Source organism: Struthio camelus, chromosome 15 (assembly GCF_040807025.1).
Source record: "Struthio camelus isolate bStrCam1 chromosome 15, bStrCam1.hap1, whole genome shotgun sequence".
NCBI classification, from domain to species: Eukaryota; Metazoa; Chordata; class Aves; order Struthioniformes; family Struthionidae; genus Struthio; species Struthio camelus.
Genome location: NC_090956.1, coordinates 11,937,614 through 11,955,499, shown reverse-complemented (window position 1 = coordinate 11,955,499; position 17,886 = coordinate 11,937,614). Strand labels below are relative to the sequence as shown.

The window sequence follows — 17,886 nt, the reverse complement described above, 5'->3', positions numbered from 1 at the left end:
AACTACAGCAGTTGACAACAGATGTTATTCGTTAATTATTGACATATCCAAAGAGTCCTATGGCTTGACAGAATCCATAACAGATACATTATTTACTTTGCTGTACCTCACCATGGAACATATGGTGGCAGTTCAATGCATTACAGATTTTTTGTTGTATGTATTCCCACACTGAATTCCTCACTCCTTTTTCTGTTGCTTCTTGATACATCAGAAAGTGTGCTTTCTTTGTTTTCCTTTCTTCTATTATTTAATTACCCTCTATTTTTTGAAACACTAAAGCTACTGAGAGGTACTGATGAATCTCTACTGATGTGACTGCCAGTTCACACATTTTACTCTTTTCACCCTTAAAAAAAATCAAGCAGACGGTTTCAAAAAAATGTCAATTATGTCTAATATATTGTTTGAAATTAAAGTATCATTGCAAAATGCCTCACATCTTACTAATTGCTTGAAGCTATACCTATCACTCTGGATGCATGAAGAACTGTGTGCTCCATCACCGTATTAAACAAAAGCCTACTGAGACTTTGAGCTGCTTAAAGATAAATCTGAGTGAACAGCTAAATTGTAGGCTACAAAGTATTAATGTGTATCTAATGCTCAGATCTGAAAAGCAGAGCCTTCAAACAGTTCAACAGCTTAAAGAGCACAGGACAAAGGACTTACTGATTTTTCATTTAGACTTACGCTTAAGAAATAGACTTGCTTGTGTAGATCAATGGAGTCTATTTCTCATGACAAAGTTTTGAGGTGTTACTTGCTTTGACTTGTAGGTGGAATGTTACTTACCTATATTAAATAGCTTAACGATATTAAATGTAGGCTTCTTTATAAGCCACCTGGAAACCTGCACTACTGAAAATTCATTTTCTTATAACAAACAAAATTGAGAAACTTAATATTCATTTTCCGACTAGAAACTGAGATGTAGAAACTGTCACTGAACTTCACACACTTGCAAAAACCACTTAATTTATGGAGGAATTAGCACGTGGAAAAAATAGAGAACCAACTGAGGAGAAAGGAAGAAATTAATAAAAATTAGATACTTAAAAATTAGTATAAAACTGCTTAACTATTTTCTTGATATACTCCCTTAATCTGTAAATATTTTACACAAAGTGAAGCTATATAATATGAATCTGAAATCCATCTTACCATGGCTGTAACTCCCGAGGAAAGGTATTGTCTTCAACAGCTCTGACAGAAGCTAGTTGGACTCAGTATGAAGAGGCTTACATCATGCAACGCTCATGACAATGAGTAAAACAAATCCTTGTTGTACCTCTAAGCTCTCAGCAATTCCCGAACAACATGTAGTACCAGGAATAAAATGAATTATCAAAATATTCTTAGGAGAAAAATGAACTAGTTAGAGCCCGAGTTGAAGCTCTGCATAAAGATGAGAGACACAAATTGCAGAGATACAAATTCCAGAAAGCTGGGGGTGGGAAGATTTTTGTGATACAATAGAGATTCCAAAAACATCCCAAGAAGCTCAGCACAAGAAGATGTAAAGGGCACAAGTCCAAGTGCATGAAAAAGACTATATAAAGCTTCACATACAATGAACAGCACCAGCCACCACATAACTGGCATTTGAAAAAAAATACAAAAAAAGCACAGGTTCACCCTATTCTGTAAGAGTCACTGCACGCACACAGCCAGGGCAAGGAACAACCATTTCTGCAGAAGAAAATTCTACAGAAAGGACAACTAATAGTGCAATTGATAAATGGCCTAAGTAAATGAAATATTATGAATTATAAGCTGGATATGATTAGAGATATATGACTATTATAAAAATAAAGATGTACATATTTAATAATGACACACTTTGTATTGGGTGAGGTACATGCACTTGCTGAGTAACGTTAAAATATTAGAAAACTAAAAAAATGTTGCTAATAGCATCAATATTGTTGAATTGGAAATAAAAAGAAAGTTATGGTGCTCAGAAGCGACACATAATAAAAACCTACTGTTTATAATATAAAGACAAAAAAAAGAAAGAAAAATTTGGAAAATAAGCATAACAAACATACACACACATATACTGTAGTTTCCGCTATACTTTTCTAGGACAATAATATATGTGACTTACAATATACCAAAGTATCCGTTATCTATTATTTAAATTTTTGAAATATAGTAAATTTACTTACAATGCTTATTAGTTACGAGGTCGTTTTGAAAGACTGAAGTGCAGTAGTAAAAATACCATTTTAATTGTCATCTTAAAAATATCTTTGCTCTTTCTTCTGGCAGATCTTTGTATTAAAGCTTTCTCCTCATTTTCTAAAATTTTGGGGAGAAAAAAAAAAACAGTAAATCCTGTGCACATCTTCTGAAGAAAGAAAAACTTTAAGCTCCATAGGCTCATCTAGAAATCCCAAGCCAATACAACTCCCCAAATGCAACCTCAATCATTGTCCTGATTCACAGGAAAAGGAGTAGCACTTTAGTGATCTTGCTCCCTCCGGGATTTTGAAAGTGGTAATGAAGCAGCAGTATCTCAGCATCTGGGCAAGCCAGTGGGATAAGGTTAAATTCAGCAGTGGCTGGCTTTGCCATACGCATGTAAGGAGCGTTACATAAACTCTCTTCTTTCCAGCCTTCTCTGGGCCAGGTTTTTGAATCTACAATATTGTATTAGTTGTCTTTTTCCTAACGATCAGATTTTACTCCTCCAACAGCAGCTCCAAGATTCAGACACGCGGGCAGAGGAAGAAATAAAGCTCAAATTACCAAGTAACGTATGTTCAGTGGGGTTGAAACAGTAAATCTGGTACAGTGAGGCCTTCCCCAAGCCTTCAGTTTTGCACAGTCTGAAGACAACAAGCCCCCGTTGATAGCCTGGGACCATCTGTGGTCTAGTACCTCACGCAGACAAAAGTGTTTAAAAAAATTATGGCTTGAAACTACACATTATCACTCTGTAAGCATAATTTTGCTTAAGATCTTAAATGAAAAGATATGAAAAACTTACACACTGTAACTATCAGGAGCTAGCATTAGTATTGGCATTGTTCTATAAATAGCCTCCATATTTGCTTAGAAACAACAAACCACCAAAGGAAAATGACAAATTCAAAAATGTGCTGTCATCTAACACCTATAAAGACACCTAATTTACCACAGATTTTAAAACATCTGGATGCCTAAACATCATTATGAATTTTACGGTAAGAGTCTTTTTCTACAAACCTTTTTTTCACACGAGCAGTTCAACTAATTGGGTCTCTGTGTAATGGTGGTGGCTTTAAAATTTTTAATTGAATCACCCTGCTGACTATTCTGTGAGTAAAAGGAATCTACTAACACAACACTTTTCTAAATTACAACTTTGTCTGTTACGTGAAAATAGGCTAAATATATACCACAGTTCCAATTTACAACTTTCCATTTAAATGTGCATCTCAGTAAAAGCAAATCAAACATACATATTCTGCTGTGCAGCATGGAGTGCGGCTAAATACCCATGAGCAGGAAGACTGGAGAAGAGGAGCCCCCTTCTCTGCTCCAGCAATGAACACAAACTAAGGGAGAAGTTAGGCTCAGCAACTTTTTTCAGGTGGCCACAAGGTTCAGAGAAGTTGGCCCCTTTTTAGGGTGTCATCATCCTGTATGCACACGCCGGATCTTTAGACTGTCTCTAAAATAGCTTCATAATTCTTGCTTTTCAAAAAAGTAAATTAAAACAAAGGGAGAGTAAAACAAGTGTAATTTCCAGAACAAATCAGCATCACAGACATGAAAACAGTAGAGGTTACAATCTCTTGATCCATATTGAAACACCAGCTATACTGAAATTATATGGCTGCCATTTAGTTTGGAATAGACCCTATATAACTAATAGACCCTATAAACAGTTTTTCTAATAGCAACATGCAAGATATAAATTTATGTTTGGCATTGTTCTCCTTGATGTTTGCTTCAGTTATTTATCTAACATGCAATTATAAACTGAAATATTCCAAATTTCTTTAATTAAGCATTACTTCTCATAAGATAAGATTATTTAACAAATTAATGACTGATACCTGTGTACATCCCTCTAGAAACTCATTGAAAAAAAAATGAACATAAATCACAGAAACAATTACAAAATAGCTGAAAAGAACAAATAAGGTATAAACATGCTCTCTTTCAAACATAAAAAGATGTTATTTTTTATTTTCTGCATTGTAAAGTAACATATTTCAACCAGATTACAACAAAATTAACCACAGTATATTAAAAAAAATACAAGAAAGTATTTAGAAAATTATATATAGACATTTGCTTACAAATTCTATAATGTAAACAGTAGCATAACAAGTTAAAATAATATTACATAGAGTTTGTTAATACTTATGTGAACACTGTACATATTTATGCTTTAGAATTAACACCATCTTTCCTACAGTTGTTTAACAGGAATAAAAAAAAATCTTCAAAAAATCAAAAGGAAATTCAGTTTCTTCAGTTGCCTACATGTTTGGTCTCACATAAAACTACTTATTAAGAAAAGAAAATGCAGCCTTTCAAGGACTAGATTTGCAGCCAAATTTGGTTTTCTGTAACTTTTTAGCTTCTTAAACAATTTAATAGCCTACTGAAGAAATCAGCTACCACAGTTTAACTTCTGCTGACATGGATTCACTTCTGAAATCTTGTTAAACAAGCTGATTCCTCCTACATGGCAGTGCAATACATTTGTTTATGAAACAAAGATTTTTTTAAGACCTGATATTTGCAGCAGTTTGTAAATTTAGACAATTCATTCCTCTCTAAATATTGCAGTGGTGTTTCTGGTAATTCATGCCCGTATTAACCAAAAACTAAACAACTTTTATTATTTAGAAGTATGTTCTGTTTAACTTTTAAAAAGAGCTTTTATAAATAGATTTCTAAGTTATACGTAACAGGAACATACAAGGAAAGTTAGTGCTGAATAAGAAATAAAATTTACAGTGTCAGACCACTGTGTAGAACAAGTGTTTCATTTTTCATTGAATCTGTAAAATGAAAAGCAGGGTAACCGATATTTTAAAACATATTACATAATATACTTTATTTCATATATTAAAGTGAGTCTTTCAATAAGTAATGGTAAGAAACTGCTGAAATGGCTACATATTCATTAATTTAATATTCCAGGTTGTGATAGAGAATGTTGACTGAAATATCCCAACACAAGGAAATGGAAAGAGACAAATTCTTTACTTTCTTGAGGTGTTTGACTCCATTTCTAGAGGTGAGTTGAGCTCAACAGAGAAATATTCTTATTACTGTTTTCAAGGAGAAAACTGTGTTTGCATGTTAAACTTGGTCATTTTCATATGTACCTGGAGTTCCCGCCGGCAGAGCACAGTGCTGTTATCTGGATTTGCAAGGGAGTCTAGGAGCAGAATTTTGCCAAGTGTTCACTTTTCCTTTAAACAGCGGTTCCACAGGTTTTTCATGTTAACTACAAGCAGGTAACTATATTTGAATCCACAGGTATACTGTCTGTCCTCAGAGTTACAAGGTATAAATTTGGGGTATTTTTTTTTTTTTTTTAGAACTTTTGAAATAGCATAAAACTCACACTAGAACTAAGAGATTCCTCTGTGCTTTGAAGCAAAGTAAAAAGAATGACATCCAGATCGGAAAGTACTAATAACTAATATTGATAACAAAAATATCACTTCTCAAATAATTAATTTATCCTAACAGACAGTATCAGTAGTTCATTCGAGGTTCACCAAGTCTCATTTATTATTAGCTTGCTGCTCTGAGTCAGTCAACCCCATTTGTTAGTAGGTTCTTATTAACTTGACAGTTACCACAAGGATATTGTTCTAGATAATACAACATGATTTTGTAACAACAAATGCACCTTAGCATAGAGGTCACAATTTCGAGTCAGCGATCATTAATACCATTATGCCCTTTCACTACGTACTTGCTATATTAATCCAATCACAATTGTTTATGACTTGCAGTAGAATCTGTAAGATGATTTAATTTGCTTACAACTACCACATCACCGATATATTTCCTAAAAAAGACTGGCTGTGAAAGTGTTAATCTTCCTAAGAGTACGTGATTTAATGGACGTATCAATTTAAGCCTGTGTTACTATGCTATTATCCTGCCTCATACAAACCTTGGAAATTTATTATTATTGAGAAACTTAGTTTAATGCAAAAGCTAAGTCAATGCAATGCATTCTCTGTAATGAATGACAGAATCTCTAAAGGAGATTCTGAACAAACACAGTCAATATTTAATGAATTAATACTGACAGACAATCATATTTGCAAAAGATGCAAAACCATTTCTTCCTTTTTGTTTCTTAGGAAATTGTTCATTTTTCATATAATAGGAGAACAGCATTAAAATAAAAAGTTATATTTACAATTTAATTTGAATACTCACTAAGGGTTCCACATGAGCAGCCCTAGACACTTAAGATGTCCAGAGATAAAACAGAAATGAAATGGAAAATTTGTCCACATTGCTTCATACTACGCTGTAGTCCTAGCTTTGAAGGAACACCTCAAGTGATCAGGTTGGCCTGAGTTCTCTATTCTGTGATTGCAGTGATGTTCAAAGCACCATCAAGAACTGGTTGAACCATCAACTTGTCGTGCCCCAAGCACTGACCAGATATAATGATTAAGAGCTAACTGTTAGTACCAAACTAGATTAGTTGGTACAAAGATTATAACATGGATGGAATTAAACGACACATAAGAGAAACTGATATAATCATTCAGTTGACAGAACCACTGCTTCAGTTTCAAGTATTTTATAAGAATAATGTAACTATATTGGGATTCTTCAGGTGGTTATCCTTCTTCAAAAGTTCTCCCTGATTTTGATAGCCAAATGATAGAAGTGTGATTTGTAAAAATATTTACAATTCTCTGAAAAACAGAACATTTTAGAAGGTCCTGAGGTGCTAAAAATTTGAACGTTCATATCAGTAAGCATCTACTTGCTTTCATGCAAGTATCTCATTGATCTTCTAAAGTAACCAGGTGAATAAAGTGAGAAAGCTGACTTCTGAAGAAAGGCTTTCAGTTAATTATCTTTGTAGGTTTTAAAGATACCACAGGCAAGTATTTCAGTGGACTAATAATGCACTCATTACAGTATCTGTATCACAAAGTGAACATTGTTTGCAGACCGTAATCTTAGTAGTTTATATACAACTCAGGTAAAGGTAGCAAAGAACAATTTGTACACAAGAAACAAGTTTAGTATTTTTGTTTGATCTATATACATATCTTAAAAATTACAAGACGCAGAATAATCAGGAATGAAATAATTTTAAGATCCAAACGTAGAGACGAGAAAAATTCTTTCTATACAACTAAAAAAAGAAGAATTTTAAATTTAGGCTATGCATGCTAACTTAGCTTTCTTACCAATTTTCAACTTTCTGAATAAAGATAAGGAGTACTTTAATTTGTGAGTTATTTCCTGAATATTAATACAGCTCCATGTGACAAACAGATGAATCACAAAGGATTGCACAGACTTTCTTTCAGATTCACTTGCAATTCAGTGTTAAGTGATGTGTTATTTTTCTAGTAACCAAGTTGCTAGACCATGCTGAGAACTAACTTCAGAATCTTTTCAAAATGGGACCATTGTTATAGCTACTAGTTTTTTCATCAAAGACAAACTTCAGTTTATCAGCAATTTATCAAACCGAAGAGTTTGGAGAGGCATTTACTGGCAAGCAACTCACTCTCTTTTCTTCCTTAAACAAACATCCCACTGCAGTCCATACAAGACACGAACAGTAACTCATCTTTTAGTATAAAACAAATCAGCTGGCTCCCAAGCTGTCCTTTTGGATTATTTATTTTGTAAAATAGATCTCTCACTGACTAAAAATTTTATTTCTGTGATATGATTTTACTTTGTGGTACTTCAGCTACTGAAATTTCAGACCGCTCCTCTTTGCCACATTCTGCTATTCAGTGAAACACATATACTATGCTTTTTAGTGTTAGGAAGATAAGACTTGTGGCTCATACTGGTACTCAGGTACGAGCCCACAAACACTACTCACTTTGCAGAATGGATCCATCCTCACTTGAGAAGTGCCACTGAAAATAACTGGACCGCTTTTACCTGACTAAGCAATTCCTAACGGTATTGCAGGTTCGCAGAACAGGAGTTCCAATTTGTCAGAACCATATATAATAGAGCACTGAGCTAAAAAGTGCATTATTAATAATTAGCTTGTTTTTCTGCAGGGGAATATTAGACTTCAGTATCTACTGATGTGAGAATTTAATATAATAAATGAACAATAAAATGACAAGATATACCAATTTACGTAAGATTATCCAAAGAACTTCTGAGAAGAAAGATGTACTTACACAAAGGAAAAAAAAGAACACAATTGATAGAAAATTTGAATGCACATTGCTTAAACTTAATAAAGAAAAGAAGATAGCTAATATATAATAAACTGCCTACGGCAGTGCAGCTAATGGATACTGGATTCCAGTTAATCCATGTCAGAACTTCCATCACTTATAATAATTACTTCTAATTTTTTTAGTTACTCACAATAGTACCATTACAAATTACTTTTCAATAACTGGTGATGGGTAACAGGCACTTTCATTTCAGACAATTCTTAAGTAATACCATGTGAAGGGTTTTATAAAATAAGAATTCCAAACTGCCCTTTAATGATGGACTGTTTTGTAACGCAAGCAACAAATCAATAACAAAATATAACCCAAGACTAGAAAATACTATTTTGTACCATGTTAACTTTGTGTATCCTGGTGGTAGTCTGTAGAAATTAATAATATTGCACCCAGCCTTACAGTAAGACTGAAATTTCACTAAAAAATTATTACATTCTCTGATTATATAGAATTACTTCCCACAAATGAAAGCTATCAGAAATACCTAACTACAAACATACAAAAGCTATTTTTGCCACCTGTACTGGTTTTCCCTTGTCATTCACTTTGTTAAGTTTTTAAAAAAACCTTTGTGTGTATCAGAGGTTTACAATTAAAAAAAAAACAGTCTTTCTATTTACAAAAGGTAATAAATTAGTGAGGTTCTTTTAAGCACATCTTTCCAACATATTAAGTAGTGACAATCATAACTGTTCTTCTAAAGAAAAAATTGTCTTGACATGATACCCATGTTTCTCTGCAGAAGAAAAAATTAAGTGTAGAAGGGGAAACACCACAATACAAACAAGGAATTCATAGTTACAGAACAGCTTTAGAGGAACAAAGGAAATGCAGCTATACAAAACAAAGAAAACGCCTATCAGTTTGCTGAACTCTAGTGAAGAGCCCTCATTCTTTTGCAAGTGATTACTGCCTTCCAGAGTATTTAATCAGGATACAACCTTTAGTAATGAATATCTCTTTTCAGGATTTAAGTTGATACAGCTGTAGTCTCTTCAGAAGCTTATATAATCAACAATATAGTCTAGGAAGGAATCACAAAGCAACTTAAAGTAAGTGGTGTCAGTATTCACAACTACACAAAAGGGTCAAAGATCACCACTCTGAGGTTCCAGGCTTCGCGGTTCTCTCTGATGACTGCGAGAAAGCTTTGGGAAGCGCGTAGTCACTCTTGAGCGATTGCTTTTGCTTACTGTTTCTCCAGAAGGTTGGATATCACTACGAAAAAGAGAAACAAAGATGGACATAACTAGTGTATTTTATGTGTAAATTGTTCCGTAGTTGTTTTGAACATGAAAAAAGCAGATGTTATGAGAGCCTGGCACATGACTGCAAAGTACAGCACACATCTTTAACTACACAGAACTGCATTCTTTTTACTGCTGTCTCAAGTGTGAATTACAAATGGGCTCTTTCAAAAATGAGAACTAGTAGTACTTTTAATACTTTATGGAAGATTGCAAATTACAAGATAAAAGCATATCTCTATGGGTTGAAGTTCAGAAATGGTGAGATAAGCATTTTGAAGTGATAAAAGTACAAGCAAAATAGACAAGGGCTTGGATGATGCTCTACTTAACAATCCTCTAATTATGGATGGATGTATCATTACATGGTGAAGTACATTAGTAATACATCCCTGTTGGGAATTCTTCAGTCTCTTCTGACCCACAACAGACTAGTCGTACATGAATGAGCCTTTTTGAAAAGACTCAGAGGAGAAGAACATTAAGTTCAACAACAAGCAGTAACAGAAAATTCCAGCTTACCTAGGTGACATTCAGAGGCTATAGACTCCTCGGAAAACTACAGTATAAAGGGATAGTGTTGTACTTTTGACATTCTTGCAGAGGACTCCACATGGTTTTAAATTAAACTGCTTACATACAGATGAATAAATATAACTAAATTTTGCATTTGACAGCTCAGCTAGGCAATAACAAAATTACACAGTATAAAAAGTCAAGCTTATTTTTATACGTAAAGAAACTTAGAACACCTATCTTCAGAGTGAGTTAACAAGTCAATAAGAGAGGTGCTCCTCTGCAGTTCTTGCCAGATTAAATAAATTCAGATACATTTTAAAACACAGAATTAATTTACTCCCTGTAGTTCTCTCTTCCCTGCAGTGACTTTCCTCACAGCTCAGATAGCCCTGTATAAGAAGGCACAGGCACACTGAGGCTCTACTCTGGGGCATTTTGAGCACCCACACAGAAGAGACCTGAGCAAAGCTCAGGCCTTTTACAAAAGTCCTGGGTCTGAGGGGAAAATTCGCTTTCCAGAACCAGAGTACATCTGCAAGACAAGGCAGCTGTATCATTGGTAGCCATTAGCTTTACAACTTCAATGCACAGGTTTACTGTTATTTGCTAAAATAACAGAAAAACAGTAGAGAGAAAAATCTGTGCCCAATTCAGATGTTAAATGTTAACAGAAAATATTTCAAATGGCAATGTATTTTACTGGTCTGAAATTTCCTAGCAGAACAGTCCAAAGTAACCTTAGTTTAGAAAAATTCTCTAATTTCACTGCACTCCTAATATAATACTTAGTCTTCCTAGGTAAGTAGGAAGTCTTTACATGAAAAAATTGCATAAAATGTCTGTGACATACATCCTCCTCTTGTACAACAACAAGATACACAAATTAGAGCTTTATTTCTTTATTTGCTTGTCAATAAAATCAAAACAGTAAAAATTAATACAGCATGCTATTAATTCTTGGTAGCCAAAGACATTAGATTTCCATTCTAAAAACTCTAGTCCTATGATTTTTAATTCTGAAACTCAACAATGCTACTTTCTAAGTTGCTGTGGGAATTCTGATCATGAGTGTGAACCCAATTTCAGCTGAGGCTGTTAGCATGAATTTATTTCAGTAACGTGAATATCGTTACTCATTATTTTTATACTATTTCTAAAAATACTGCAATGTAATGTTTATACTCTAGAATGTATCTAAAATAGAGCATGGGATGGGATTTCAGAAGTGTTGTGATTTTGTGTTAAATATGTATTTTTCAGAACATGTAAACATGACAGCATGTAAATATCAGATATACAATGGAATAAAATTAATTTTTTGCCTTATCTAGCTTTCCTCAAAATAGGTTAATTTACCAACATGATGGCCACTGCTAATAGTCTGCTTTAGGATCAGACAGACAGACAGACAGTTACTTAATGGACATACAGTAGTTTATATTGCATGAGAAAGTACATTGTTAAGTGCAATTACTATAATTTGGGACTGCTTTATTGAAAGTACATTTTTATACACAAGCTCCTCCTGCTGGCATGTCCATAAAATGACATTAGCGTCAGCCCAGTGGGAAGTCACATTTCCCTTCTGGAGAGGAAATTCCTTTAAAAGAAAAAAGTGCAAAATGTGCAGAATGAATTCTCCTAAAATGAAGAGATATGGATCAATATGAATCTGTTTTTATAGAAATGGCTGAGCTAATAAGATCATGTTAGGATGGTTACACAAACACCAATACGCGTGAACAAAGGCCAAAAAATTGTAGGCAATTCTGCTGATTTAAATAATATTATTACAGAACTACAGATATCCATAAACCAAATTAGAGCCAGCTTGCCTTAAATGTCTAAACTTAATCTTTAAAATCACAATCCAAATTTTAAGAAAAATCATCGTTAGATAGGTTTACAGAAAGTAATTTATAACATGGGAATAATATATTCACTCATCCAGCACGAAAAAGGAACCAGTAGCTGAGACTGCATTCAGCTGTTGCTGGCCAAATCCACTCCAACTGAAAGAGTTGTATGGGGAAAAAAAATTTAGAGCAGTAAAAAAAGTCACAGGCTAAAAAATACACATCTTAAGTCCCTTTCCTTAGACCTCATTCCAAAATCCAATGAGAAAACCTGCCAGCTCACTTGTCTGTTTGAGCTATAGCTTTCTGCTCCACAGTGAAAATGCTGACTTTCAAGTAAAAGCCAGAAAGCTTAACTACTAAATTTGGGCAAAAAAAATCCCAAATAACAACCCCCAAACCTGCATTAATAAAGTAGGAGGAAAAAATATCTCCCTTCTGTTGTGTCTCCTGTTATTGGATTTAATGATTTAGTTCTGGCATAGAGGCCAAACTGTACTTACAGAATGGCTGGCATTAAATGAGACACCTTTCTAAACCAATTTACCCTCGAGCAGGTCAGATACTCCATGGACTGCAGAAGTATGAACACCTTAAAATGGTCCTGCCACTATTTCTGGCAAATGCATATAAAGATGAAACTGGAAGAGTTGTTCTGAATTTATTTTTGCCAATCTGTGTTTGAGACGGAGGAGAAAGGAATTAGTTTACCTATATGCAATGTTTATTAATCCACTTTCTCATTTGTTTCATTCAGTGAAAACAGTCTTCCAGCTAGCTTTTTGGCTAGAGTTACAGTTCACCTACAGCTGACAGTTCACTTAGATTAAAACACACATTTAAAATATCTAAATCGAAACCTGAGAAAGGTATTCATACCCTATTCTTACCTGGAGCACAGCAAGTTTCCTGGGAGTAGTTATTCCAGAACAGCTACCCCAAGTCCCTGTGGCAAGAACTTCCTCTGTATCTACAGCTGCCTGAGTTACACTGGTTCACTTTTAATACAATATTATTTTTTTCATTCTATGACCTCTTAGCCACTGAAATCTTTACAGAGTTTATTTTTGTAGGCTAAGTCTGGTTGGAATTAGGGTGCTTGCCAGGTGTTAACCTGTTCAGTAGAAGAATGTTGAAATACTAAAGGCTTGACTTCTCTTGTACATTCTCACCTTGTCCCCATCTGAAGAAGAAAGCATCCTACTGAGGCAATCAATTCCTTCTTCCCATCAGATCACTGTTTAGCTTTTAAGCATTCCTGATTGATCTGCCTAGCATTTGTTTGGATACCAATTCACTTTCATTGATTTTGTCTTGGTGTCAGGTTCTGCCTGAGGTGCATCTATGGAGAATACCTTACAATAACTGTTCTTTTTAATCAGCTTTGAGTTTATGTGTACCTTCTAGCTTATTCATACCTCTCAGTCATTGGCTCTCCGTGTATCAAATTGTAAACTATGCTCTATGTGTTGCTCCTTACAACTGCAGTATTTGTTGTGAACATTTACATAAAGAAATTTATTTCCCATCTCATTCAGCATACCCTGCATGATAAAATTAGAGAGAGAAGTTTCTTGTACAAACTAAATAAAGTAACGTGACTGTAACTGGAAGAACTTTTGTAGCAGTCTGAGATAAGAGAACAGAAGCAGTAAGCACATGCTGGGAGTATAGCAAAGCTCAGGATCAGGTTTTTCATATATATCACCGTCTCTCTGGAGACATTCCTGATTCTAGTTTTGCCTGAGTTGTTACAAAGTACTTCTCACATTAAAAATGGCTCATGAAGAAAGGCATTAGCTGTTCAATAAATTTGATGACTTCTTTTTTTCACCAGTTTTTGGTGTTTGTTTTTGTCACAATAAGCTTCTAATTTCTGGCTATAACCCCACTATTTAATGTGGAAAATTTGATTCAGATAAACATGCTCTTCAAAAAGGTAATATTAAACAATGCCTATGCTATAAATATCCTTAAAAAACAAGTCAGAACTAATTCCTACTTGCCAACACAACATTTCTCAATAGCTTCTCTGCTAATTACAATCAACTGTGATACCTGTTTAGTGGCACTACTTACTGAGACTCTGACTTTATCAAATCATTTTATACAGGCTAGTAACTCCTCCTCTGCAGCGATCTGGCTAATATCCTTGCTTCCAGATGCTGAAGGTAAAAATAGTTGAAGTCACGTTCCCGTCATCACTCCCAATTTTGTAGGAATTATATATAATTATTAATGAGAGACAGCAATCTGCTGGTTAATATGAATGAGGGGGTTGAGATTTTTAAATCATTAGCTATTAACAGAAGAGACAGAAAGATATGGGTAAGATAATCCCTCTACAGTAAAATTTGATAGACACTGAAACTCCTGAAGATACTGGACAATCGCTTCCTATCAAGACTAGATCTGAATTGACCATAAAATGAAAAACATTCCTTCTAATATTCTGTTTAATTAATACAGAACTCCTTCTACTTCAAAATACATATTTCCACAGCAGAACACAGAATTCATAACAAAAATGCATTCAATCTCTTCTTGCTGTGAAATAATTACAAACACATGCTTCAATTTGCTCCAGTCGGAATGATCCCAACTTGAATGTTCTCATACCAGAAATCAGTTTCCCTATCAGTATTTTTTCATAAACATCATCTGCATTGATATTGGAATAAATCTGTAAGCCCTGACACTTCATGAAATTCTGATGATCTATTTTTTTTCTTATGCTGGCTTTATTTTGAAGTCAACATAACACAAGAGTTACTGTCCTATGACCAGTTAGTATCCATTAGTCATATCTTATAAAATAAAGAATACCCGTGATTAATTTTGGATTGAACGTACTCTGTTTCATTCAGGAAATGCTCAGCACGCTACAAGAATGACCCTTCATCAGTTAACTTCCGAGTAATGCTTGTACGCACAGTCTGGTCCTTGGCTTTCTAACGCATATCGGCATCTACATTTGGAAACAGCTATTTTCAATTTATTGTAGAACATAATGCATAGGTATGGTACTCATATTTATGATCCCTTCACAATTAACCAGAAAGCCAAAAATAATTGAACATAAATATAAGAAATTTTGCCATAGAATACCATTTATTTATATTTGATATGATTATGCTTTGTGTATTTCAATGATTCTTTGAAAGACGGTAAATTCAGCTATGCTATCCATGTACATTTAGCAATTGCCAATACTCTATGTGGGGCTAGTTGAATTTGTGTAAGCATTACAATCTACCACTTCTCCGTGACAGTATAATATAATGAACAAATGGTTCAGAAGCCAAACATGCTCCAAGATTGTTTATATAACAAAATGTAGGATTTGCTTTCAGAAGAATAGTGTTCGGTGAGTATCTGGGTTTGTTTTTTTCCTGTTAGTACTGTAATTAGCATCTTTAAGAAAAGTGGAGACAGATCTAGGATACATTTTTATTGAAAATACTGAAGAAACTTAAAACAGAAGACATGCATCAGGATTCACAATGCATCTTGTAAGTGAAAAGAAAGGGAGTAAAATTCTTGTTTGACATGTAGAAATTTCAATTTGCTGAGACAGCAGTGCATTATAGTGACTAGCCAGGCTCTTCCTCCTTCACATGTTGTTTTCACGGAAAAATGACATGGAATGGAGACAACTTTACCAAATTAGCTTTTAAACAACATAATCAATATGTTTGGCATTGAAAGTAACAACTCAAAGTGGGTTCTCAGACACTGACATATATGATGCCAGTAAAAGGCGTTATATGTTAACCATTGTAAGCTTCCCACCTCCAATTTACACAGAACAACAAGAAGAAAGGTCATTCCACCTTTCACGCCAAGCGGTGAGAAAGAGATTTACTATCTCCTCTCATCTTCCTAATAAATACTACAAAGAAGAAAAATCTAAAAATTTAGAAGGATTCTTCCTACTTGTTGACACCTATCATTTACTTGTTAATGAACTACTAATGTACTTGGTCAGACTAATTCCAGATAAAATCTTAGCTCCTACTTCTGACTTATTTCAATAGGTCTGACTTTAAGCCTTCTACATGACTATACATGTATAAGTACATATAACTGACTGTGTAATTTCAGCAAATCCAGACAATCTTGCGGGCTGGAAGCAATGCAGTACAGTTACTATTCTCCTGCTCTGGAAATCCACTGTCTACTTTTCCCAGTTGAGCAGAGGTGCAAAGGGCTGCGGTTGCCTTAGTTCCAATATGCAAGTAATGACCAAGGTGCAACTGGGCTGCTGCTGCTTCCTTGTGGAGAGGCTTTGTCCCTTCCCTGCTCCTTGACTCTTCCTTGCCCCAAATTCAGCCAGGCAAGGATATTTGCCCACAAGCAATAGTGTTTACATTTTTCAACATAGTTTAAATAGTCTCCCTGGGAATAAAACAACTTAGCTGTCTTTGATTTGAATTTGCAAGTGAACTGCTCATCCAAAAAAAAAAAACCTGCACAAACAATTATGATTATTTTATTTTTAATAACAAAACCCTTCTTTTACAATTACCGTAAGAGCAAATGGAACGATAAGAAAAAAAGTTGTGATCAAAACATGTTTTGATCTTCCAAGAAAGTGCTTGAGTTTTAATTGCTCCACTAAGTTAAGATGTATCAGCTGCTTTTCTCAAGCATCTTCATTTCTCATGAAGATTACAGCATGACATTAACATATGCAACAAGGCAGAAGAGAGCTGACATGACCGTTCTCAGGCACAGATCCAGATTTAAGTAGATGTCATGTTAACAATAACTATGAATGTGAAAAATTAACAAACAAAATCTGCTTCTAAAACTCTACAGGATCATAAGTCTTTTCTGGAAGATATGTTAATAAGAAAAATGAAATGAACAGTGCTTTACACCAAACATTCTTCCTAGGTTGGTTGGTTTGGCTGTTTTTTTTAATTCCTTAAGGCAATTTAGTGCAATCTGACTATCAGCTTGATATTAATAGTGATCAAGTTGGTCCATTACCTAAAAAACTCAGAAATTCAGAATGGCTTCACTTCAACCTTTGGGAGTTTTTTCTACTGTTCTTAATTTCAGCCTATTACATTTAATTTCTCCAAGCTAAAACATTTCAAAAACTGAATTGCTCAGCACATAGACATAGTCGACCTGCAGAAGGAAGCCTACCTGCAGACAGCCGAAGCTAGGCATAGTGGAACTGAACGTGTATTCTCCATATAAACAAAAGTAATCAAGAGGAGAATATACGTAAATAAAGTACAAAAGAGAGTACTGCTGACAGAATAACAAGGGAAATGCTGACTTTAGTCTTTGTCTTCATTACCCAGAATAATGTTTACATTTAATACAACATAGAAAGGGAAGCTAATCAAAGAATGTATGACATTGTCCAGTAAATAACTAATGGAGCCAACTTGGGATGTAACATTTTTGATGGATTAGAAAGAAAACATACAAACATCAGGCCCTCCAGCAAAGAGAAGACCCTAGCAATCGGCAACCCAGAATCCAATTACTTTCTCTGCAAAAAGAAAATGGCAATGATAAACATAAACTTTTTTTAAAATTATCACTCATCTGATAATTCTTGGAAGGATAAACGAAGTATCATATACCCCTCTAAGAGGAATATGGAGCAGGTTTAAAACTCCATATTGCTCCAGTTTAATTCCTTACCAACCTTTCTTAATCACATGTATTGATCCACGCAATAAAAATAAATAAATAAATAAATAAAATTTGCAACAGCAACAAGGTGAATCTTTTGCAGAGATCCCTACTCCAGAGCTTTCACATATAATAGAGGGTATTAAAAAGTTAAAAATGATGCTAACAGGAAGC

At 34.4% G+C, this 17,886-nt stretch overlaps 1 protein-coding gene across 6 annotated transcripts in view; it reads right to left on the bottom strand.

Annotated features, from left to right (window-relative positions):
• Positions 1–4,153: 4,153 nt before the first annotated feature.
• The window catches only part of SNX29 (sorting nexin 29), a 146,835-nt gene continuing 133,102 nt past the window's right edge, over positions 4,154–17,886 (bottom strand). For 4 of the 6 annotated variants that reach the window (XM_068908259.1, XM_068908263.1, XM_068908261.1 and 1 more), the window contains one exon: positions 4,154–9,650. In XM_068908259.1, coding sequence (XP_068764360.1) covers positions 9,521–9,650 — 130 coding nt within the window. In that variant the 3' untranslated portion in view covers positions 4,154–9,520. Of the gene's footprint in view, positions 9,651–10,201; positions 10,239–17,886 lie in introns of all 6 variants that reach the window. The other 2 variants (XM_068908260.1, XM_068908262.1) reach the window with 2 other exon arrangements.